At 44.1% G+C, this 25875-nt stretch overlaps 1 protein-coding gene across 1 annotated transcript; it reads left to right on the plus strand.

Annotated features, from left to right (window-relative positions):
- The first annotated feature begins 1683 nt into the window (after positions 1-1683).
- Positions 1684-6961, plus strand: LOC124510277 (uncharacterized). The gene is given in 3 exon segments (XM_047077109.1): positions 1684-2127; positions 2188-2508; positions 2511-6961. Coding segments are annotated over 3 exon segments (5163 nt in total). The 5' UTR covers positions 1684-1736.
- The last annotated feature ends 18914 nt before the right edge of the window (positions 6962-25875 follow it).

Below are 25875 nucleotides of genomic sequence, written 5' to 3' on the forward strand. Positions count from 1 at the left end.
ACAATCCAAATGACAGCCCTGCCTTAGTTTAAAGCTAGGTTCTCTTTTCTGCTTATTATGGATCTTTGATAAGAAATACAATTGCTGAGAAGTCTGTTTTGCTTGCTGTTTGCTACGAGCATTGTGAGGCCTTTCCTGAATGTAACCCGCTGTGTAGTAGAATGGGTTGTAAACCTTCCTAAATGTAGTCTGATATGTAATGGAATGAGTGATTATACATAAACTAACCGGCATTTCTCGCTTCTGTAAACCTGCTTGCTTAGCACATTCCCCACCTACCCTACCCCCTTCCCCCTTCCCCCTTTTTTCCTCCCGCCACAAGTAACGGACAAAGCCTTCCCGCCAAAGGACAGACAAAGGACGCCCAATCAGAGAACAACAAATGTCCTTACTTTAAAATCAACTAATCAGGCCCCTCATAATTTGAAACCTCCCCTGTGCTATTTGTCTCTGTCTAAAAAAACGCTGTACCAACCCTGATCGTGGCCTCTTGCGTCACCGGCGACGAGTGCGCAGAGGACCAGGTTCAAACCTGCAATAAACGACCCTTGCCGCTTGGCTTTGACTTACGACTCTGGTGGACTTTTGTGGGAGGTTTCGGAACCTCGGGCATTACATTTGGAGGTCCCACCGAGATCCCCCCCGAGCCCACCAGACTTCTGGTCAACGGGTCGTATCTGATTCCGATCGGTAAGTAAGCCGGCTCTAAAGTTCTTCCTTTTCTCTCTGATCTGTGTTTCTTCTCTGGAGAACCGGTTCTGTCTGGAAGCTGGTGTGACCCTGGCGGACGCGCTATAGGGCACCCAGCCGGGGTCAGTTGGAGACGTCCACTGACATCTGGGGGCCTTCTTGGCCCATCTGGGGGCCTTCTTGGCCCGTCTGGGGCCTTCTTGGCCCATCTGGGGGCCTTCTTGGCCCGTCTGGGGCCTTCTTGGCCCATCAGGGGACCTTCTTGGTCCATCGGGGGGCCTTTTTGGCCCATCAGGATTCTTTTCTGTGGGCTGCTTATGCCCAACGCGCCTGCGAACTAAATACTTTCATTTTCTCTATGAACTTCCAGAGTGCTAAGAAATATCTCTACGCGTCTAAAAGAAAAACCATCTAGGCATGCCAATTGTTACCCGTATTTTGATGTGATGTGTGTCTGTGTGTCTGTCTGTTAAAACGAATGGAATGATTGTTGGGAGTCAGGGGCACGCGCCTGACTTACCCTATGTGTAGTCCCACGGCATAAGCTACGGGATTCGAGTGGGCTCTAACCCGACTTCCGCGGTGATCCTCATATGGCTTAAGGCGGTCAAAATTTATTTTGATCCAAGCAGGGGGATTATACCTGCCCGTCCATGCTAAGAGGCACCTAAGTTCCCGAGAGGGACGTGGACGGGTGAGTACGCGAGTGCTTCTATGTCAGTCTAAATGTATTGTCACCCCTGGGCCCTTGTAATTACCGCCGTCCTAGCCATAACCCTCTCTGTTGGGCTGGCCGAGACGGCACCAGAAAGTTGGAACCGCTGCGAAAGATTGTTAGTTCTTGTTTTTCTTTCATAGGTCAATGTTTTATTGGAATTAAGTGTTTTCTTGGCTGATCAGAATTAATTATTCCATCCTTTGTTCCTCTCTCCTCCTTCCTCAGCTCCCTGCAGCTTTCCCTCCCTCCCCCTGGCCAGCGGCGCCCCCTCCCCCACGTCCGTGCTGCCCGCGCCCCCTTCTCTTCTCCTCTTCCTCAGAATCATAACATGGGCCAAACGCAGAGCACCCCTCTCTCCCTCCTTCTCGCCAACTTCAGGGACGTAAAAGCTAGAGGACACAACTTAAGCCTAGACATTCGCAAAAGGAAGTTGATCACCTATTGCCACTCTGAATGGCCCACCTTTGGGGTCAATTGGCCTACAGAGGGAACCTTCTGCCTCCCCGTGGTCCTTAAAGTAAAATCAATAATTTTCCTACCAGGGAAAGAAGGTCACTCGGATCAGATTCCCTATATTCTGGTGTGGCAAGATTTAGTAGAAAACCCACCTCCCTGGATGGCCTCTTTCTTAACAACAGGGCCATGCAAAATTCTAGCGGCTAAACCTATCAACCCTCCCAAGCCGCCAACTCCGACTGCACCCCCTGTTCTCCCCGACAGCCAAGATTGACTTTCCCTTGACCCTCCCCCTTACCAGGTTCCTCCTCTTATTCCGCAAGCTGCCCCTATCCCTGCTGCGCTGGCAGAGCCTCCCGTAGCCCAGCCCATAGGAGAACTAGAGAATAGGGAGGCTCAACCCGCGCCCATGCCTAGTGGGGGCGAAGTCCAAAGGCCGGCTGGACGTACCCGTAGGCGGGCCCCTCATGAGCCAGGACTCCGCCTTCCTGACTCCACCGTAGCTTTACCCTTACGGGAAATAGGGCCTCCCGATGGTACGGGGAACCCCCGACTTCAATACTGGCCCTTCTCTACCAGTGACCTATATAACTGGAAAACCCAGAATGCCCGATTTTCTGACAACCCTAAAGATTTAATAAGTCTCTTAGTGTTATGTTTACCCACCAACCCACCTGGGATGATTGTCAGCAGCTCCTCCGAATCCTGTTCACCACCGAGGAGCGAGAAAGAATTCAATTGGAAGCAAGAAAGCTGGTTCCTGGAGATGACGGCCAACCCACTGCTAACCTTGATCTCATTAATGCAGCTTTTCCCTTGACCCGACCCCCACAGGATGGCTGGGACTACAACACGGCAGAAGGTAGGGGACGGCTGCGCATTTATCGCCAGACTCTAATGGCGGGTCTCCGGGCTGCTGCACGCAAGCCCACTAGTTTGGCAAAAGTGTATTCAGTAATACAAGGTAAGACAGAGAGCCCTGCCACTTATTTAGAAAGATTAATGGAAACCTTCAGACAGTATACCCCCATGAACCCCGAGGCTCCCGAAAATCAAGCTGCTGTTGTAATGGCCTTTGTAAATCAGGCAGCCACTGATATTAAAAAGAAACTCCAGAAACTAGAGGACCTAGGGGGAAAACAGATTCAGGACTTACTCCGCATTGCCCAGTGTGTCTATAATAATAGAGAGACTCCAGAGGACAGGCAACTTAAAGCCACCGAGGAAATGACCAAAGTCCTGGCCGCTGTTGTCCAAAAGCCCCTGGATAAACAAAAGCCCCTAGATAAGGACCAATGTGCCTATTGCAAAGAAAAAAGCCATTGGGCCCGAGAATGCCCTAAAAAGAAAAAGCCACGTCATGATCAAAAACCGTGGCAGCCAAAAACCACACCCGCCCTCTTCACTCAAGATGCAGAATAGGGGAGACGGGGTTCGGATCCCCTCCCCGAACCTAGGGTAACGCTACAAGTGGAGGGGAACCCAGTTCAATTCCTAGTCGACACAGGGGCACAACATTCGGTCTTGATCAGACCCCATGGAAAAATTTCTGAAAAATCTTCCTGGGTCCAAGGGGCTACCGGGATAAAAAAATATCCCTGGACCACCCAGAGGACTGTGGACCTAGGAAATGGAAAGGTCACCCATTCCTTCCTAGTCATCCCCGACAGCCCCTGCCCCTTATTAGGAAGAGACTTACTCACTAAAATGGGGGCCCAGATTCATTTTACGCCAGGGGGCCCCCAAGTGACTGGCCCTCACAACCAACCCATTACCATACTTACTCTAAGATTAGAAGATGAATATCGACTCCATCAGGGGCCACCCTCACAAAGTCAAAACATAGAGCCCTGGCTCCAGCAGTTTCCAGAAGCATGGGCTGAAACCGGGGGTATGGGGTTGGCTAAACATCGCCCAGCTCTATTCATAGAGCTGAAACCAGGGGCAGATCCAGTTCGGGTCCGACAATACCCAATGTCAATGGAGGCCAGAAATGGCATCACGCCACATATCCGTCGCCTCCTAGACTTAGGCATCTTGCGTCCCTGCCATTCAGCCTGGAACACCCCCCTGCTGCCTGTACGAAAACCTAACAGTGCGGACTACCGTCCGGTACAAGATCTGAGAGAAGTTAACCGCCGAGTCATGGACATACACCCAACAGTACCCAACCCCTATACCCTCCTAAATGCCCTCAGCCCAGGAAGACAATGGTATACTGTCCTTGATTTAAAAGATGCTTTTTTCAGCCTGCCTCTGGCCCCCAAAAGCCAAGAGCTCTTCGCCTTCGAGTGGTCCGACCCTGAGAGAGGCATAAATGGGCAACTCACCTGGACCCGGCTCCCCCAAGGATTTAAAAACTCACCCACCTTGTTCGATGAGGCACTTCACGAGGATCTGGGTGAGTACCGGAATCAAAACCCCGAAGTGACTCTCTTGCAGTACGTTGACGATCTTTTAATCGCCACTGAGACTGCTGAAGCTTGTTTGCAAAGCACCAAAAACCTCCTCCGGACACTTGGTGCCCTGGAGTACCGGGCTTCAGCAAAGAAAGCCCAAATTTGCAGATCCGAGGTAACCTACTTGGGGTATCTGTTAAGAGAAGGCCAACGATGGCTCACTGATGCACGGAAGGAAACCGTCCTCCTCATCCCCCGACCCACAACGCAAAGGCAGGTAAGAGAATTCCTGGGATCGGCCGGGTTCTGCCGCTTGTGGATACCTCGGTTCGCTGAAATGGCTAAGCCTCTTTACCTCGTCACCCGAGAACAGGTGCCCTTTGAATGGACGGAGGAAACTGAGCAGGCTTTCCAGCAAATTAAACTCGCCCTGTTGTCGGCACCAGCCTTAGGGCTCCCCGATGTCTCCAAACCCTTTCATCTCTTCGTAGATGAAAACAAAGGGGTAGCCAAAGCAGTGCTGACGCAACTCCTTGGCCCATGGCCCAGGCCCGTTGCCTATCTTTCAAAAAGACTGGACCCAGTAGCGGCTGGCTGGCCCCCTTGCCTCCGTATGATCGCTGCTACAGCTCTAATGGTAAAGGATGCTGATAAGTTAACTATGGGACAAGAGTTACATGTTACAATCCCTCATGCCATTGAGGGAGTCCTCAAACAACCTCCTGACCGATGGATAAGTAATGCCCGACTGGTTCACTACCAGGGACTATTATTAAATCCCCTCAGAATCATTTATGCTCCCCCCCGAACACTAAACCCTGCCTCCCTGTTACCAGACCCGGACTTGGATACCCCCCTCCATGACTGCGCTGAGATATTGGCACAGGTTCATGGAGTTCGGGAAGATTTACAGGATCACCCGCTACCAGATGCCGAAGTTACCTGGTTCACTGACGGCAGCAGCTTTGTACATCAGGGTCAAAGGTATGCGGGGGCAGCAGTCACAACTGAAACTGAGACTGTTTGGGCAGAACCTTTGCCAGCTGGCACCTCTGCCCAACGGGCTGAACTTGTGGCCTTAACCAAGGCACTGACTTTGGGAAAAGACAAGAGACTAAACGTGTATACCGATAGCAGATATGCTTTTGCTACGGCCCACATACATGGAGCTATATACAGAGAGAGGGGACTGTTAACTGCAGAGGGGAAAACTATCAAAAACAAAGAAGAAATATTGGCTCTTTTAAAAGCACTCTGGCTGCCTAAACGACTAGCCATCATACATTGCCCAGGCCACCAAAAACCGGTCACACCGGTGGCCAGAGGAAATAATTTGGCTGACCAGGTGGCCCGAGAGGTGGCCTTACAGGTGGACTGTGCTTTAATGACCACCCTACCAGACCCCGGTTCAGCTAGTTTACCAGAAAGTCCCACCTACACTAAAGAAGACCTAAACTGGATCCAAAAATTGCCTATGACTCAGTGCCTTAATGGATGGTGGAGAGCAGCAGACTGTAGCGTAATCCTCCCAGAAGAAATGGGAAATAAAGTCTTATCCAAGATGCACCGAGCCACTCATATGGGCACAAGAAAAATGCAAGACTTAATAAGACATGCTAGGATCACCATTAAAGACTCTAGGACAAAAATTGAACAGATAGTTACTAGCTGTAAAGCTTGCCAATTAACTAACGCCACCAACCACGGGAAAAACCCTGGCTCCAGAACCCGCGGAACCAGGCCGGGAGCCTATTGGGAAGTAGACTTCACCAAGGTAAAGCCTGGAAAATATGGGTACAAATATTTGTTAGTGTTTATAGATACCTTTTCAGGATGGACAGAGGCCTTCCCCACCAAGCATGAGACTGCGCAGGTAGTAGCAAAGAAAATGTTGGAAGACATCATGCCCAGGTACGGATTCCCTACCCTAATAGGATCAGACAACGGACCAGCATTCGTTTCAAAGGTAGTACAAGGGATAGCGCAGTTTATTGGGGCCGATTGGAAACTACATTGTGCATATAGACCCCAAAGCTCAGGACAGGTAGAAAGAATGAATAGAACCCTAAAAGAGACCCTAACCAAATTGACCATGGAGACTGGCACTAACTGGGTAGTCTTACTCCCCTACGCTCTGTTCAGGGTGCGGAACTCCCCTTACAAACTGGGATTAACCCCCTTTGAAATCATGTATGGAGTGCCCCCCCCTATAATTCCCAACCTACAGTCTAATGTGTTAACTGAATTTGATGATCATAAACTTCTTATTTCCCTGAGGGAACTCCAGCACACACACCAGGAAGTTTGGCCCAGATTGAGAGCCATTTATGAGAGCGGGCCCCCTCCTGAGCCGCATCACTACCGACCCGGAGATTGGGTATACGTGCGGAGACACAAGCAAGAGACCCTCCAACCACGGTGGAAGGGACCCTACATTGTGATCCTAACCACACCCACTGCTCTCAAAGTCGACGGGATTGCCACCTGGATCCATTACGCCCACGCCCGACCAGCTGATCCCTTTGCGGTTCGAGAAGACTTCGTGCCGGAAGCCAACACCGCCTGGACAGTTGACCAGAGTAAGACCCATCCTTTAAAACTGACTCTGCGTCGAAAACCTGACCCCGAAAACCGGCTGAGACCAAAGGCCTGGGTGTCCCATACCAAGACTGTTGCAGCAGCTCCAGACCCACAATGATCGGAGGAACACACATTAGCGTGCTCCTGCTCACCTCCTACGGACTGATAAGTATTGCGAGCAACCCCCATATACCCTATACTTTAACTTGGGAGGTTTCTAATTTAGAAACCCAGGAAGTCTATAATACTACCACAAAGACAGATGTTCCCTTAAATACCTGGTGGCCAGATCTCTATTTTAATTTAGAACAGATGGCTAAGTCAGTCGGACTAGACCACGGGAGGGGAAAGGAAACAAAAAATTTCTTAAGCGAAACAGGGTTTTATGCATGCCCTGGGTTTGGACAGAAAGCTCGCTCCATATGTGGGGGAATTCTCAGCTACTACTGTAAGTCCTGGAGTTGTGTCACCGCCAATGACGGTAAATCAAAATGGAAGGTAACACCTCTTTACATCGACATGTCATTTGTCAAGCCCTGTGACATAGGCTTTTCCGGCCGAGGATATTACTCAGAAAATTGTAACCTTGTCCGTATCAAATTTCTAGAAGATGGAAAAAAAGAAACTAGATGGACCAATGGGCTTACTTGGGGAATCTATTTATATCGGGGACCACCCCACTATGCAACTGTTATTCAGATAAAACTAAAGGTAGAACCCAAGGTTCCACCAGTGCTAGTGGGACCGAATCCAGTAGTAAGGGCCACAAGTGAGCCTACTACTAGGGCCACAAGTGAGCCTACTACTACTACTCCAGGGCCCACTAGTAAGCCTACTAATACCACGGGGAAGGGTACTAGTTCTTCGGCCACTCAGGTGGTCACTGTAACCGGGACTACTCCAAGAAAACCCCCCAAAATTCAAATCCCATTCAAAGATGACCCCTTATGGGTAATGATGAATACCACTTATAAGGCCTTAAACCATACTAAACCCAATGAAACAGAAGCTTGTTGGCTGTGCTATTCCACAAAGCCTCCATTTTACGAGTCAGTAGCAATAGTAGGAAATTATAGCACTGCAAACAACTCAGACGCTTGCAGTTGGGGACAGAGAAGACCCGGCCTCACACTACCAGTGCTTATGGGAAATGGGACATGTATAGGAACAGTGCCAACAAAATATAGCCACTTATGCATAAGTAACAGAAATATATTCAATACTTCAGAAAACTGGATTATTCCACCAAATAACTCATGGTGGCTTTGTTCTTATGCGGGATTAACCCCTTGCCTCTACAAGGATATGTTCGATCAGTCAGAATTCTGTGTAATGGTAATTGTGTTCCCAAAAATCATATACCACACAACTGAGTATGTAGACCAGATGTGGATAGCACCCAAAAGAGTAACTAAGAGAGCACTCATTACTGCAGGGGCTCTAACTCTAGCCACCATATTCGGACTCGGGGCCATCGGAACAGGGACAGGGATCTCGGCCTTAACTATACAAAACAAGGGATTTAGTATACTTAGAGAAGCGGTCGACAAAGATATGGAAAGAATTGAAACTGCCATCACTTCGCTTGAAAAGTCCCTAACCTCCCTCTCGGAAGTAGTTTTACAAAATAGGAGAGGATTAGACCTGCTATTCCTACAGCAAGGTGGTCTCTGTGCAGCACTAGGAGAAGAATGTTGTTTCTATGCTGACCACACAGGAATAGTAAGAGATTCTATGGCCAAGGTCCGAGAAGGGCTAAATAAATGAAAAAAAGAAAGAGAACAGGAGGCTGGATGGTTTGAATCCTGGTTCAGTGCGTCCCCATGGTTAACTACCCTGCTCTCCGCTTTACTCGGGCCTCTAGCCATCCTACTTCTCGCTCTCACATTAGGCCCCTGCATCATAAACAAAATTATTAATTTTGTCCAAGACAGGTTCAATGCTGTACAATTAATGGTCTTACGAACTCAGTACCTACCGCTCGAGACATTACAAACAGAGGCTTAAAAGACCCAAGATTGGCTCTTTAGGCACAAGAAAAAGGGGGGAATGAAAGGAACAATCCAAATGACAGCCCTGCCTTAGTTTAAAGCTAGGTTCTCTTTTCTGCTTATTATGGACCTTTGATAAGAAATACAATTGCTGAGAAGTCTGTTTTGCTTGCTGTTTGCTACGAGCATTGTGAGGCCTTTCCTGAATGTAACCCGCTGTGTAGTAGAATGGGTTGTAAACCTTCCTAAATGTAGTCTGATATGTAATGGAATGAGTGATTATACATAAACTAACCGGCATTTCTCGCTTCTGTAAACCTTCTTGCTTAGCACATTCCCCACCTACCCTACCCCCTTCCCCCTTCCCCCTTTTTTCCTCCCGCCACAAGTAACGGACAAAGCCTTCCCGCCAAAGGACAGACAAAGGACGCCCAGTCAGAGAACAACAAATGTCCTTACTTTAAAATCAACTAATCAGGCCCCTCATAATTTGAAACCTCCCCTGTGCTATTTGTCTCTGTCTATAAAAACGCTGTACCAACCCTGATCGTGGCCTCTTGCGTCACCGGCGACGAGTGCGCAGAGGACCAGGATCGAACCTGCAATAAACGATCCTTGTCGCTTGGCTTTGACTTATGACTCTGGTGGACTTTTGTGGGAGGTTTCGGAACTTCGGGCATTACAGAAGCTAGATCATAGGTGTGTTTTGGTCTGCTTAACAGAAACTTGATAGAAAAAGGAAGAGAAAAGAAAAGATAAACAAATTGAAAATTTTTAAAAATTAAAAAATTAAAAATTAATAAAATAAAATAAAAATAAAATGTTGCTCTTTCTGTATCCAAGAAACAAAAGAAGAGAAAAACAACAACAACAACAAAAACAGAAGCAACAACAATGACCAAAGAACAAAAGAACAATCAAAAAAAACCCAAATGGAGCCAGATCCATTTTCCCCTAGAGCTGAAACTTTGCCGCAGTCTTTTGTCAGTAGACTAAGCTCCTGAAAGGAATTTGTGCTGATCTTCTGAGGCAAGAGCCTGCTGCTCTGTTTCTCAGGCTGATTCACCCTAGAGGAGGTGTGCCTGGAGGGCACCAGGGGGGTGGGACTTGGTGTAATGGCTCCGTTTCCTGCTTGGTGGAGCTGTTTAGCTCACTGGAATCAATCAGTGTTGGTAGGCTACTGGAAAAATGGCTTCACCCCACTCTCTAGTGTCCAGAGTGGGGAGCTTAAGCCCTCACTGATGCGCAGTCACCCCTTCTGTGTCCCCCACCTCCATCAGCTCCCTGCCTTCTTCCTGTCTGTGCCTGAGCTGTCCATCTACCAGGCAGTGCCTATCTTCAGGGTTTTATCCCAGGCATGGCTATGTTTCAAAACCCCACGGTTTGGACCCACGGTGATTTGGGGGGAGGGTCTCAATGCTATGGCCAAGGCCAGCTTGTCCCAGAAAACAGTTGTGCCACCGCCCAGTGGCAGTGGCTCACAGTTCATGGTAAATTGCAGCACAGATCTGGCACCAGGGTTTGCTGCCTTCAGCTGGCATCTTTTTTCCTTGATGGCACCCCTCACATCTTTTGCCTGCAGAGAGGCCATATTGCTTCTGCCAAATGCACTCCAAGCAGGGAAACAGCTTCTCCCCGTGTGACCCTGGGGATCCTCAAATCACGCGGCCCACTCCTGGGGCTCTGCCCTGCTTCCTCAGTGGAACACCACCAGAACTGATCTCTGAAACCTCAGACTCTGTGCTCCACTGTTTATAAAACACTGGCAGTATTGAAATCTTCTCCTCTTTTTCCATGTCAGTGGTTTTGGGAAACAGTTATCTTGTGCAGTCCACTGTAAGTTGTTCTCACTCTTTCTCTCTAGCTGCTTTCGGGGAGGGTGCTTTCTTGTGCAAACCGCATGCACTGCTCTCAGTCCCCTACCCTGTTGTTCTCCTTTCTGTAAAAATGGCTCCCTCCCCTCTGTGGCACCGTGGCTCTTTTCTCCCCCAGTTCACCTTTCCACACCATGTACCTGCTGTGTTCTCTCCTTCAAATTATGCACATCGCTCTGTTTATCCTCAGATCAATTTCAGGTGTTCAAAGTGGTTTGATTGATCTAGATATGTTTAAGGATGAGACAAGGCCAGGGTCCCCTTACTACTCTGCCATCTTAACTCTTCTCTTAGGGTAAACACTTTGAACTTCGTGAAAAAGATTGTGTACATACTTAATTGAAGCTCTTTACTAATTCGAAATAAGTCTTCCCAAATTATTAACAATTAATGAAGTTTCTTCTCTTCCTAGAAAGGATAAAGTATTTAATGTACTCTTGCATTAAAAAATTCTTTTAAAAATGAGATATAATTAAGCATATAACTTAAGACATTATGTGAGTAATAGTCAAAAATAATCAGAATTATCAGACATAGAGAAGTAATTAGTAGTATAATTTAGTTCAGTGACTTTATTTTTTTCTTTGGGATAGCCATTGAAAAATTAAGAATTAGAAAAATTTTCATTCAGTAAATCTATATACATTTAAACAATACTACAATCACCTGTGAATTGCCACTGGGTTCAGATGAAAACTGGAAGGGACAAAAATCACTGGGAAAATGTTAGCAGACCAAGAATAAGATAGGATGAAAAAAGAGACAATGGGGAGACACTGCACTGAAGAGAAAAGGGATATATAAACAAAGAGAATGAAAGAGAAGTTGGACATGAAGGAAGCGATTGAACAATTTTTAGATGTTACTAGACTTTCACTAAGCATTGTCTAAACACCCTCCTCCCTCCCCCAGGGAATGCTCCTTCCCTGGGGGAGGGAGGAGGGTGTTTAGAAAGTGTTCACCCTTTATTTTCTCTGATTTGAAATAAGCAACATACTCATTGTTCTGCATTCTCTTTAGCCCTAACCCTTGAGATGCTCTGTTCTAAATCATCTAACCATGAAGTTGGGAAAATTATAGGATATGTCTGAAAACAACGTCTCAGCTAATATTCTCCATTGGGTTAGATTTTAGATCAATCCACTAATACCAAATCCAAGACCGGTATATCCAGTAGGATGATCATTTACTCAACCTCTTCCCTAGTTCAGTAAACTATAGTAGTAAAAACAGTTGCTGCAATAATGGACATGATCGGCTATAACACAGTGTGTGCACCTGCACATACACCCACACACACCAAAGATAACTTTCTTCTGGGAAACTGGCAACATGTATGTTACTGATGCCAAGTTAACTATATCCTTCCATAGTTCAGGGTGTGTTCTCATACTCCATGCCTAGGACCAGGCTAAATTTTTGGAGTGGTCCCAAGAAACTATAGATGACAAATGTAAAGGAAAAAATATGTTTATATTTAGATGCTTATATGCTTGTCAATGTGTAGAGACAAGATTAAGACCTTCTGTTTGAGACGAGACATTTAAATACATCTTTGTGGCTCTAGTAACATTAATAGTACAAAAAAGCTAACATATGTTGATGCCTACATGCATGAGGTACTTGGCAGTTCACAAATCTACTTTTCTGTAAGGTAAATAAAAACTGCAAGTGTTTGCAAACTTTAAGTACAGTTTTTAAAGGAGCTATTACCTATTATATCTATTGCAAGTCTTCCATGTTGCAGGTTCTCTGAAAAGAAGCAGTGTAGTAAAGTGGAAAGACACGGTCTTCTATTGCTGTAAAACTTAGTGGCTTAAAATGACCATTTCAGAAACGGACCCACAAATGTCTGGCCAACTCATCTTTGACAAAGCAGGAAAAAATGTCCAATGGAATAAAGACAGTCTCTTCAGCAAATCGTGCTGGGAAAACTGTACAGCAACATGCAGAAAGGTGAACCTGGACCACTTCATTACACCATACACAAAATAAACTGAAAATGGGTGAAAGACCTAAATGTAAGATAGGAAGCCATCAAAATCCTACAGGAGAAAGCAGGCAAAAACCTCTTTGATCTTGCCCGCAGCAACTTCTTACTCAACACATCTCTGGAGGCAAGGGAAACAAAAGCAAAAATTAACTACTGGGACCTCATCAAAATAAAAAGCTTCTGCACAGCAAAGGAAACAATCAGCATAACTAAAAGGCACCGACAGAATTGGAGAAGATATTTGCAAGTGAAATATCAGATAAAGGGTTAGTATCCAAAACCTATAAAGAACTTACCAAACTCCACACCCAAAAAACAAATAATCCAGTGAAGAAATGGGCAAAAGACACGAATAGACACTTTTCCAAAGATGACATCCAGATGGCAAACAGACACATGAAAACGTACTTAACGTCACTCATCATCAGGGAAATACAAATCAAAACCACAATGAGATATGACCTTACTCCAGTAAGAATGGCTAACATTAACAACTCAGGCAATGACGGATTTTGGCGAGGATGCAGAAAAAGGGGGTCTCCTTTGCATTGTTGGTAGGAATGCAAGCTGGTCAGCCACTCTGGAAAACAGTCTGGAGGTTCCTCAAAAAACTAAAAACAGAACTACCCTACGACCCAGAAATTGCACTACTAGGCATTTATCCAAGGGATACAGGTGTGCTGTTTCGAAGGTACCCATGCATCCCCATGTTGCACTAGCAACAATAGCCAAGGTATGGAAAGAGCCTAAAGGTCTGTCGATGGATGAATGAAGAAAATGTGGTATATATATACATATATATATATAGTATATTGTTTATACATATATATATAGTATATTGTATATATACATATACAATGGAGTATTACTTGGCAATCAAAAAGAATGAAATCTTGCCATTTGCAACCACGTGGATGGTACTAGAGGGTATTACGCTAAACAAAATTAGTCAGAGAAAGACAAATATCATATGACTTCACTCATATGAAGACTTTAAGATACAAAACAGATGGACATAAGGGAAGGGAAGCAAAAATAATATAAAAACAAGGAGGGGGACAGAACATAAGAGATCTTAAATATGGAGAACAAACAGAGGGTTGCTGGAGGGGTTGTAGGAGGGGGATGGGCTAAATGGATAAGGGACTTTAAGGAATCTGCTCTTGAAATCATTTGTCACAGTGTATGCTAAGTAACCTGGATGTAAATTAAAGAACGAGAAAAAAATGACCATTTCATTGTGACTACCATTTTTGGATGAACTTCCGAAAGAGCTCAACTGTACAATTCTTGATTGGTGCCTGTAGTCAATTGAACAGTGTCCCCCCAAATTCTTATCTACCTAGAACATTAGTATGTAACCTTGTGGGAAATAGTATCTTCACGGATATATTTGGTTAAGGATCTCAAGAGGAAATCATCATGGATTTAGAGTGGCCCCTAAATCCAGTGACAGGTGTCCTTAGAAGGAAAGGAGAGGACACAGGGATACACACACATAGAGAAAACTACTTCTCTACTTGTCATAATGAATTCCTACCACATCTGTATATTGAGTGTTATACCATTAAAGCTTTCCCTCCAGCTTGTTGAGCTTTTTCAAGAAGAAAGGAAGCCTCAGGGGCTCCTGGTTGGCTCAGTCGGTTAAGCATACCATTTCAGCTCAGGTCGTAATCTAGCAGCTCTTGAGTTCAAGTCTTGTGTGGGGCTCTGTGCTGACAGCTCAGAGCCTGGAGCCTGCTTTGGATTCTGTGTCTCCCTCTCTCTCTGCCCCTCCCCCCTTCACGCTCTGTCTCTCTCAAAAATAAATAAACACTAAAAGTTTTTCTTAAAAAGAAGGAAGGAAGTTTTGTTTCTTGGTATCTAGGCAAACAAGCATTAAGAGCATGATGGGATGGGATGTAGGAAACCTTGAGTTTTCTACCTACCATGTGAAGGTTCATTCCTCCACTGCCACACCCTCCTTTTCCCGGTCCACTTCAAGCTTTTTATTCCTTGACTTTGCTTAGTGGTATATTCTTGGCTAATAGACGTAAAGTAGCAATTCTCCATCCCTTCCCACAATAAGTTGTAAGCATCAGTCAGTTTAGACCTGTACAGTCACAAAATACATTATTCCTTATGCACTTCCATCATAGCAACTCTGCATCTGTCAGTTCTCAAGTAGGAACCTGGGTTTATACAGTTGGATGCTGTTCAAGGATGTCCCACAGTTCCAGGAGTTGTCTGTCTTTTTTTCCCCTCATATAATCCAGCTTTTTCCAAAATGGAGGCTGCTGGTTTCTAAAAGCCCGGACTGTGTCTCCAAACCACCCGGATTTGTAACTCTAGCTCTGCCACTGATCAGCTCTGCGTTCTTATGCAGATGACCAAAACTCTGTGTCTCAGTTTCCTCATCTGTAAAATGGAGATAATGCAAATGCCTACTTATGCTGTTGTTATGAGAATTAACTGGTCAATATATGTAAAGTGTGTTAAAAGATATCTGGCACGTAGTAAGTGCTCAATAAATGTTTCTATACAAGACGATGGTAGGTGGTTTACAGATCAATATTTTTTGGTAATTTTGTATATATTTCAATGCAGACCTGAAAAAAAATACTACCATATCAAACCTATAGCTTCAGATTTTATTGCTTAGGCTAAATAAAATTAGAGGACCTACCGAAAAAGTATATTTTGTAAACTAGCCTAGGTGATATATTGATATGGCAAAAATCACGAAGGTGGCTGGATGAATGACTACACTTTGGAAAACACTTTCCTAGTTAGAAAAGAACTAGAAACTAACACAGTAAATAGGCCCACTCTTTTTTTAAGTTTATTTTTATTTATTTTGAGAAAGAGATAGAGAGGAAGCGGGGGAGGGGCGGGAAGAGAGGAAGACAGAATCCCAAGCAGTCTCTGCGCCAGCCAGATGTGGAGCTTGAACTCACGAACCATGAGATCATGACCTGAGCCGAAATCAAGAGCCAGACGCTTAGCCGACTGAGCCACCCAGGCACCCCAGACCCACTTTCTTTATACATTTGTAAATCACTATAGAGTGTGCTCTTGACTTAGACCCAAGGCATATATTTTGTTTTGTTTTGTTTTGGTTTGGTTTTTGGCTATGGGTCTCCACAACAGTACTGTGCACAGATTCCTTGCTCCTGTTTTCGGCAACGAGGCAATTCCCCTGAATTAGAATATTATTACTCTAAGAACTGGACATCTGTCCTATATTGCTGTTAGGCACTTTCGAGTTGTTTCATAACATAGACAAGGAGCAGGCTGACTTGGTTTCTAACTATTCTCGCCTTTTTTTTTTTTTTAGCTGTGTAACATCAGGCAAATGTCTCACTCTTTCTAGCTTTGTGTTTTCCTTAACTGAGGCTCTGACAACAACTCTGCTTCCTTATACGGATGTTCTATCAAATAACAAACGCTGTATGAAACCTTCGGGCAAACACCCAAAAGAGCTATATACACACAGATGTAAGTACTGAGAATGAGGCTAGTCTGTGAGAAACAGTTGCTAATGACACTGTTAGGGGATAACCTTCAAGATTCCTAAAGGGGATCATAGCATAGTACTCCAGCACGTAGACGGCAGAGCCCGACTGTGGGGCTCTGAGTGAGCTGTGTGCCTCCAGTTCCTCATCTGCAAAATGGGGATGATACTAATGTCCACCTTACAGGCAGTTTATGAATACTTAATGAGTCGATACATACAGAGAGCGTGGGACAATGGCTTATTCTCAGTATACGTTCAGTAAGTTAACTATTAGTTTCAAACCACTGTATTTAGACACAACTGGTGAAAATTCTGAGCATTTACTAGGGTAAGTTTTGTTGAAACACGTACTCTGGATTCTTTCTTGCTGTGCACCTTCCAAGAAAATATAGCCTGTAGGTGAATTGAGGAAAAAGATTTTAAAGGACACATTGTATTTAATGTATATTTGTTTGTATTTGAGGTATAGGATTTATCCCAGTGGGTATTATTTTTTAAATGCTTAGGCTTAGCTTTATAATGTCTGGTGGTTAAGTTTTTACCCAAGGCCAGCAGAACTAGAGAATAAGGGTCAAGCTGTGAGGCCTGGAATTGGGCTCCTGGGCTTGAATCCTACATTTATTACTTCCTAAGTGTTATGGCTACATTGGACAAAATACTTGAGCTCCCAAAACATCAGGAACCTCAGGTATAAATTGGAAACAATAAGTGCTTATCTCATGAGGTTCTTGAGAAATTTAAAGGAGGGAAGCGCTGAGAGCATTACACAATTGTCTGTTACTGTTATTATTGGATCTATTTGCACTAGAATCTATAGAACTACCTTGCAAGTTGCTCACGTGGTGGAATTAGATACAGGGTTCAACTGTGCATACAGAAGCGTCTATTTAAGTAATAACAGTATGACCCAGGCTCCAGTCTCTTGGTCTTGTTATGCCTCCATTGATGGGCTATCTCTACTGGGAAAGGTGCTCTGTGGGCAGGAGGAAACTTGAATGGACACAGCCCACATTTCTCTTTTCCTGCTAGAGGATTCTTTTACCTCACTACTTCAATAAGATGCCAGGGACTCTGTGTTTTGTCTTCACTTGTCCACGGGTCATCTTGCTACTTTTTCATGTTCCTGCACAGCACCTTACTTAGGCTGCCTCCTTTTGAAGAAGCAGATGGTTATCTCAGGAATGTTTCCGGAGTTTTCCTTCAAAGTATGCAAAATGCTTCATACTGTGGTATGAGTTTGGTGCCTGAGTGGTGCCTGGGTTTGGTTTGTTAAAATTGGGACTGGAGAGTTATTGAACAGGTAGATGCCCCAGGCCTAACACAGTCACGGGGTGACCATTGCAGAAGCCCCAGGGAGGCTTGATGCCCTGTGGAGCCTGCCATCTGCCTTCCATTCCTGAGTCCATTGAAATCAATGATTTTAACCAGGATACGGTTATGAATTTCACAACCGTGATTTCAAGAGCAGTGCTGACATTTCAAAGTCTTAATCCTAGAGGGTCATTGAGAAAAAAATACATTCATCTTAAGCAAGCCGTATGTTTGGATCATTTTTAGGGTGGTCTGTACCTTACATCCAGGGACTTCCTGCACTGTGAACTGAAGAATTTTATGGCATACACTGGCCCTCGTGGAACCTTGTAAAACTAATTAATAGCAAGTGCTTCAAAATCTTCCCCTTTCCTGTGAGTCATGTGTTTGTATCTTGCTTGTGTAACATGTGATACACTCAGAGAAAAGACCCATAAGGACAGATTTCTGCCATGAGGGATGGGAAGGGATGTGGTTGATAAAATAGTGGCCACAATTAAGGCTAGCCACTATGATAAACTTTTAACCTAAATTATCTTATCTAATTATCACATAATATGAAGACTGTATTAATCAAGACCTTAAAACATGCAATTATAAGCCTTAAAAGATTATTATTTCAATTTTAGTCCTGCTTACAAAAAAAAAAAATGTTGATGACCAGGGTAGCTAAGGAAATAGTTCTGGAATAGTCCAGTCTATTCTTTACCCACTTGGACATCTAGATCTTAATTTCCTCAGCGATGTCTAGTCCACGTACTCCAAGTATCTCTTTCTCCCTCTAACAAATCTCTCCTGATTAACAGCAGGGCTCCAGTGATTGGCATGAAATCAGGAGGGCAAAGTACTTGAGAGTTTTGTCATCACCAGTGGGAGTAACTTGCAACAGACTTTAAATTATAAATATTTAACTGTTAACAGAAACGTTCTATTGAGAGCCCTGATATCTTTAAATTAGTAGGAGCTCCGCAGGGGTGTCCTTATGGTTCAGATGGAGTCCAGAGCCGTCAGAACCAAATCCAAACTCCTCCATCCGGCATGGCAGGCCTTTCAGAACCTTGGTTCCTTCCACTCTTCCTGTGGCATTTCCTACCACACATCTAACCAACGTCCCCTCCTACCATTCTCTTCTATTTATATATTTTTAAATGGAGCACGGAGTAATTTTTATTAACACAAATTAACATATGAAAACATCTCTGAATATTTATTAAAAGAAGCACACACATACAGAATGTCGATAAAAACAACCAAATGACTTGCTGCTTAAGATTGAATCCATAGTTTATTCAGAAACTATATATTAGTTAAAGGGTATAGAAATGATAAAAAATAATCCTCATAAAATACAAAATGAAGACTTGTCAAAAATTGTTTAAACTGCTAGTTAATAAGGGAAGCGGTAACAAGTCACAACCCATTCAAAGAAGAATCTAAAAGGCAGACAAATATAAATGCAATTAGAAATGGTGAAATGGGGGTGCTTTGGTGGCTCAGTCAGTTAGGCATTGGACTTTGGCTCAGGTCACGATCTAATGGTTTGTGGGTTTGAGCCCTGTGTCAGGTTCTGTGCTGATAGCTCAGAGCCTGGAGCCTGCTTCAGATTCTGTCTCCCTCCCTCTCTGCCTCTCTCTCTCTCTCTCTCTCTTGCCCCCAGAAGTTGTAGACTAAGACAAAACTTAGACTAGACAGGGGCCAGGATAGAAGAGATGGAATGCAGACTTGGGCACCCTTGATACATTTCATGTGGGATTTATCTGTACAGCTTGTTAGCAGTTTGGAAGACCAGTTTAAAGGTTTTAGAATCTGGAATCCTGGGTTGAAATATTCGATCTAACATTTGCCAGCTCTGTAATCTCTGGCAAATTAATTAGCTTCTTTGAACCTTGGCTTTCCTTTTGTAAAATGGAGATGGCATTATACTATTTAACTCCAGAAGCTCTTATGAGAAGTAAAATAGGTAAAGGATACAAGGTCTTATCTTTAGAATCATTATCTCATTTAATTCTCATAACATCCATATGAGACCACTTTTTCCTCAATTTTCCAGACAAGACAACTGAGTATTGACCATAGTCATTGAGCTAGAGTTCATTAATTCATTCCTTTATTCATTCATTCCTACGAATATGTATAGAGGACCAGTGAGGTCCTTCACTAAGCCTTTCTTTCTAGTGGAGAGAAATGATGATAAGGGGCAATACACAAGTGAGAATTTTAAGAGCAGTAACTGTAATGAAAAGAAAAAAACAGGGTAACAGAAAGCTATGGAAAAAAAGAGGTGTGTTCAGAAAGGCCCCTAAAGCAGGGACATTTGAGCTGTGACCAGAATGTTACAGAAAAGCTTCAGAACAGCAGGAAAGTAGAGGGAGTAGCAAAAGCAAAATCAAGGGCATGGGCTGTTCGTTCATGGGTGCACATCAGGAAGCTGAAGCCTTAATACTTTAAAAGGGAGCCTGCCCCTCTGAGCAAATCTCTCCCAGCTTTAGGGAGAGCAGTGACCCTATGGCACTTGGCAGTCTTCTAGGATTATGATGTCCCTAGCTGCAACGTGTCATGTAGATTTAATATGTTTGTCATTCCGTGATTCCAAGGCGATGCGGGGACAAGGGGCATCCAAAGGTGAACGTGTCTGTCTAGTTTATTGCCAGGTGCTAACCTCAAAGGAAGCTCCCTGTCCATTAAGCTTCACTGGAGAGGAAAAGAGAGGAACAATCTGTTAGTGAGCAAAGCAATCCAAGTGATTATTTGGCTGCTGGGGCACCACACAGTGCAGTTTGTTCAGCCCTTTTGAGCTCAGACTGACTGGCTCACAACAGAGCAGGAACGAAAGTACACGGAACGCAGAATGTGGGTCTGTAGACCAGATGTACCTTGATCCGTGCTAGTTTCTGCCGCCACATTTCATGCCCTCTTGTGGCTCTGATTACACCAGTCCAAGATATCAAATATTTTGAAAACGATTAGACTTTGGGAGGGGATTTTGATTGGACTTGTGACCAAGGCTCAAACCAATCCATTAGTAATCCTCTCCAGATGAATCTGTCTTTTGCAAGTTGTGGTGTGACACGTGGGGTAGGTCCCCAGATGGAAGAAAAATTCACATCTGAGTACGGAAAAAGGGGAGAATCAGAAGCCCCAGTGAGACCTCGATTGAAATAATCATATAAAATGATCATGATCATGGCCGCGGGGCTTACCGCACAGCATAGACCTTTACAGCATTCGGTCATGTTCCCAAGTGGAAAGATACATGCAAGATATATGCACCGTAAGTGCTGGAAGCACCTCAGAATTGCTGGCCTGCATGAACGTGAAAGTATGACATGTAAGTTGTACACCACCTTATACTAGGTGTGTTAGTTTCCTTGGGCTTCCTTAATAAAGTACCAAAACAATGGGTGGCTTAAAACAATAGAAATGTATTATCACAGTTCTGGAGGCCGTACATCTGAAGTCAAGGTGCTGCCAGGGCCACGCTTCCTTTAAAGTCTCTAGGGGAGGGGCGCCTGGGTGGCGCAGTCGGTTAAGCGTCCGACTTCAGCCAGGTCACGATCTCGCGGTCCGTGAGTTCGAGCCCCGCGTCGGGCTCTGGGCTGATGGCTCAGAGCCTGGAGCCTGTTTCCCATTCTGTGTCTCCCTCTCTCTCTGGCCCTCCCCCGTTCATGCTCTGTCTCTCTCTCTGTCCCAAAAATAAATAAACGTTGAAAAAAAAAATTAAAAAAAAAAAAAAAGTCTCTAGGGGAGAATCCTTCCTTGCCTCTTCCAGCTTCTGGTATTTGCTGACAATCTTGGTGTGCCTTGGCTTGTAGAGGCATCACTTCAGTCATGTGGCTGTCATCTCCCTGTGTGTCTCCACACCATCTTTCCCTCTGTGAACATCTGTCTCTGGGTCCAGATGTCCCCTTTTTATAAGGACACTTCATACTGGATTAGAGCTGCCCTAATGACCTCACAGTAACCTGACTACTTCTGTGATGAACCTTTTTCCAAGGAGGTCACATTCCGAGGTAATGGGGAGTTAAGACCTCAACATAGCCTCTCAGGAGGACATGACTCAACCCATAACACCAGGTCATGGTGCAAGCTGTTAGCACTGTCCACTTTCTAACCTGAGTTACCCAATCAGGGGGTGCAACGGGATAAGAGTGCCGGATGTAGAAAAGTGAAACGAGTATAGGATTCCCAGTTAAATTTGAATTGCAGATCAACGATGCATAATTTTTACTTGAAGTATGTTCCAAATATTTTATAAGACATACTTATGTCTAAAACATGTATGCTATTTGTATGAAACCCACATGTCACAGGGTATCCTGTATTTTACTTGGCAACCCTAAAACAGGCCCTTGGGAGCCTTCCTCCTTCTGGTAGCTTCTTGGTTCCATTCTACTCCAAGAAGACACCAGAAGCAATGCATATGCTGCAGAGAACCCAGCCCTGGCAGTTCGGAGCCTTGGATTCCAACACCTGATGCGCCACAGGTGTTTGATTTGACCGAACAGTCCACATCTCTATGACTCAGTTTCTTCTCCAGTTAAAAATGAAATAAGAATATCTCTCTTACCTACCTTAGATTATCGTCGCGATGCTCAAACAAGATAAATGACATGAAAATGCTTCTCAACTATTCAGGTGCTTTCCTAAGTTGTTATTTTTCTAGCCTTGAATTTAGGAGCCTGAAGTTCTGCCTTATTCTGTGCTCTGAAAGCCAATTGTACAGATCAGCAGCTCGTGTGGGCGCCTCCCCTCCTACCGCTAGTAAATGAATGGTCTCCTTGGAGAACCACTGCCTTGGCTTCCGTGCTTCACCATAAAAGGCTAAAGAATTAGAATGAGAAATGTTGGCCATAAAAGTGACCCCCTGACATGATGACCAGGACATTTTGCTTTCAGACTTCTGCCCTAAAACAAAAGTTTTTCCATCAACACCTTCATGCATCTCTTTCTCTGGAGATGGCATTTGTGTCTGTGTACCAGTGGGTGAGAAATCACTTTTTAAATTTGGAGAAAAGTCTCATGTAAAAAAAAAAATAGGGAAGAAAAAGAGACCCTGAAATGCTGAATACTGAGATCACAGCCTTTCATGAACAATATGCAACCAATTTTGAAGAAAATTTTCAAGTGAGTACTGGAGTAATTAGTCACACTTGCTAAATAAACGCTCAGTGTGGTTGCTATCAAAATGAAAGTCCATCATTTCTATTTTGACTCTAAGGGTCCATAATTAAGTAGGCTTGGCAGCTGTTTTAAATCCATGCACCTAAGGAGGAAAATTATATGCTTAATCCAGTAAGGAGATTGTGGTTTGTATTTTACATTTTGTCTCTGAGGGACTATTTTTTCTTACCAGAAGGTGAAATATTTTCCTTCACTTGTTTGAAGCAAAGTGCTCTTGTCAGAATTTACAGAAATTATCATAACGTGACAGTAAATTTTAGTAGATTGTTGTAGCTTATGTAGCATTTCAATATGTTTGCCATTTTTTTCTGCTTTGATTATACTTATAAGAATTTTTAAATTTAAATTCAAGTTAGCTAACATACAGTGTAGTCTTGGTTTTAGGAGTAGAACTCAGTGATTCATCTCTTACATATGACACCCAGTGCTCATCCCAATAAGTGCCCTCCTTCGTGCCCATCACCCCTTTAGCCCACCCCCCACCCGCCTCCCCTCCAGCAACCCTCAGTTTGTTCTCTATGGAATAGTCTCTTACGGTTTGCCTCCCCCTCTGCTTTTATCTTATTTTTCCTTCCTTTTCCCCTATGTTCATATGTTGTGTTTCTCAAATTCCACATATGAGTGAAATCATATGATATCTCTCTTTCTCTGACTGATTTATTTTGCTTAGCATAATACACTCTAGTTCCATCCACGTTGTTGCAAATGTCAAGATTTCATTCTTTTTCATCACTGAGTAGTATTCCATTGCACAGCAAAGGAAACAAAGGCACGGAAAACATTGCACAGCAAAGGCAACTGATGGAATATTTACCATTTTAATTATTCCCCTTAAATGTGCTCCATTTAGTCTCTAACTGCACTATATAAGTGAAGCAATATAGTGTCATTTCTGCAGTTGGACATTTAGGTGGGTTGCTGTCGAGTGTTAAGTCAATTAAGTTTTGTTTGTTTTTATGAAATGCTTATTTTATTTGACAGCTATCTTCTGTTTCCTGTGAGACTGTGGTATACTATTAACAGTGTTCATAGTCTATAGCTCTCCTTGTAGATTGTGTGAAGAATGAATTCTATGAAATAACTGTCAAGCGGAACAATGTTAAAATATTTACGTTGTCTAGAAGAGCTAACACTTCTTGTTTTAACTGGAACTTTTATTTCTAGTTAAGATTTTCCTCTTTAATCTTATGTTTCATTCAGAACATAGTATTTTATAAGAGTCAGTGACTTTATAATAACCAGCAACTTTTTTTCCTGAGGTACACATCACTGGAGAGGAGCACAGCTATGGAGATGGGGAGTCAGTCTGTCCATCTTGCTGAGGGAAACTGGAAGTGGGGGGAACAAAGAGGCCTGTACCATTCCGGCTGTCCTGCCATGGACGTGGAACTGCCCAGCAGAGAAAACGATCGGAAGATGACTGGCATGCTGGATGCACCTGCCAGGCGAGCACATCCACTGAGGGGCCTGACAAGTGTCCACCATGTGAGAAGTCCAAGTAGTTTGTGCACAAGCCACGGGTTCTTAGACAATGATCAGTGGGTGTGGCAAACGACCTTCAGTTGCTTTTCAGACTAATCTGAATCCAGATATCTCCCAATTTGGGAATATCGAGATTTTTTTTTTTTTTAAGGTTGAGAAAGCCGTTTTCCTGATGTTTGCAAGTCTTCGGACAAATGGCTATGTACTGGGCCATAACGGGACTAAGCTTTAGGACTAGGCAGAGATTGATTACTACTAAATTATATCACCTTTCAGGGCACCTGGGTGGCTCAGTCAGTTGAACGTCCGACTTCGGCTCCGGTCACGATCTCACAGTTCGTGAGTTTGAACCCCACATCGGGCTCTGTGCCGACAGCTCGGAACCTGGATGAAGCCTGGTTCTGATTCTGTGTCTCCCTCTCTCTCTGTCCCTCCACCACTCACGCTCTGTCTCTCTCTCAAAACTAAAAATAAACATTAGAAAAAATAAATAAATCACATCATCTTTCTAGAAGTGAATCATTACTATTGATTTTCACTTTGCCAAACTTCCCTTTTTAATCACCTACCTTTTGGAAAACACACACACACACACACACACACACACACACACACACACACAACTCTACAAAGCACTTGTATGCTAGTGATCCTAAATCTTTTATCCCCATTTGCAACTAAGGGATGTGTGTCTCAAAGAGATGGGTGGTTTCCCCCGAGCCCCACAATGAGTAAGTCTTCTTCCCTTAAACTACCATGTGTCAATAATTCATTTATTAAAAATTATTTTTTAGAACCTACCACATGCCAGAGGTACGTGCTGGGATCAACTGGTGATCAGTCAAGAAATAAGAAATACACTGTCCCTACCCTCATAAGAGCCTGGGGTCAGTGATGGGAAACAGTTAAGTGAGCAATGGTGACACCACATAGTGAGAACTTCAGTAAATGAGGCCTAGGCTATTACTGAGGGGTTGCTGAAGGCCCCACATCATCACCATCTCAACTGACACTTCTGGGGCACTTACTCCGTGGTATGCACTGTGTCATTGCTTTGCAAATATCATCTTTTCTATTGCTCATCCATGTAGTCGATAGATGAAAAAAATGAGACACAGAGAGGCTAACTAATCTATCTACGTCACAAAGAAAGGTATAGTCCAAATTTAACCAGGCAGTCTGGCTTAAGCCCACACACGTGGACTTCCACCTAGGTTAATTATAATCTTCCCGAAGAAAAGATTAAGATATTTAGGTTGGTAAACTAGCCACAGTTTTGTCCAGTGAGGCAGAAAAGGTTAGACTAATGATTGGTTTGAATTAAAATCTATTACAACTTCAGGGCACCTGGGTGGCTCAGTCGCTTGAGCGTCCAACTTCGGCTCAGGTCACGATCTCCTGATTTGCCAGTTCCAGCCCCACATCCGGCTCCTGCTGTCAGGGCGGAGCCGGCTTCAGATCCTCTGCCCCCACCGCCTCCCCACCCCTCTCCCATTCACACTCTTATTCAGATCCTCTGTCCCCCTTTCTCTAGCCTCCCCACTTACACTCTCCCCAAAATAAATAAATATTTAAAAAATAAAAATAAATAAAATCTATTACAATTTGTAAACAAGTATGTTTCAAGACTGAAATAGAAACCAAATTTTATGACGTTTCTGTGGCCAGGGCATAGAAATTATTTTAATATTTTAATTGACCCAG

The sequence above is a fragment of the Lynx rufus genome, unplaced genomic scaffold (genome assembly GCF_022079265.1).
Source record: "Lynx rufus isolate CCGP_SWC_20201006 ecotype Redwood Valley unplaced genomic scaffold, mLynRuf1.p SCAF_1, whole genome shotgun sequence".
NCBI classification, from domain to species: domain Eukaryota; kingdom Metazoa; phylum Chordata; class Mammalia; order Carnivora; family Felidae; genus Lynx; species Lynx rufus.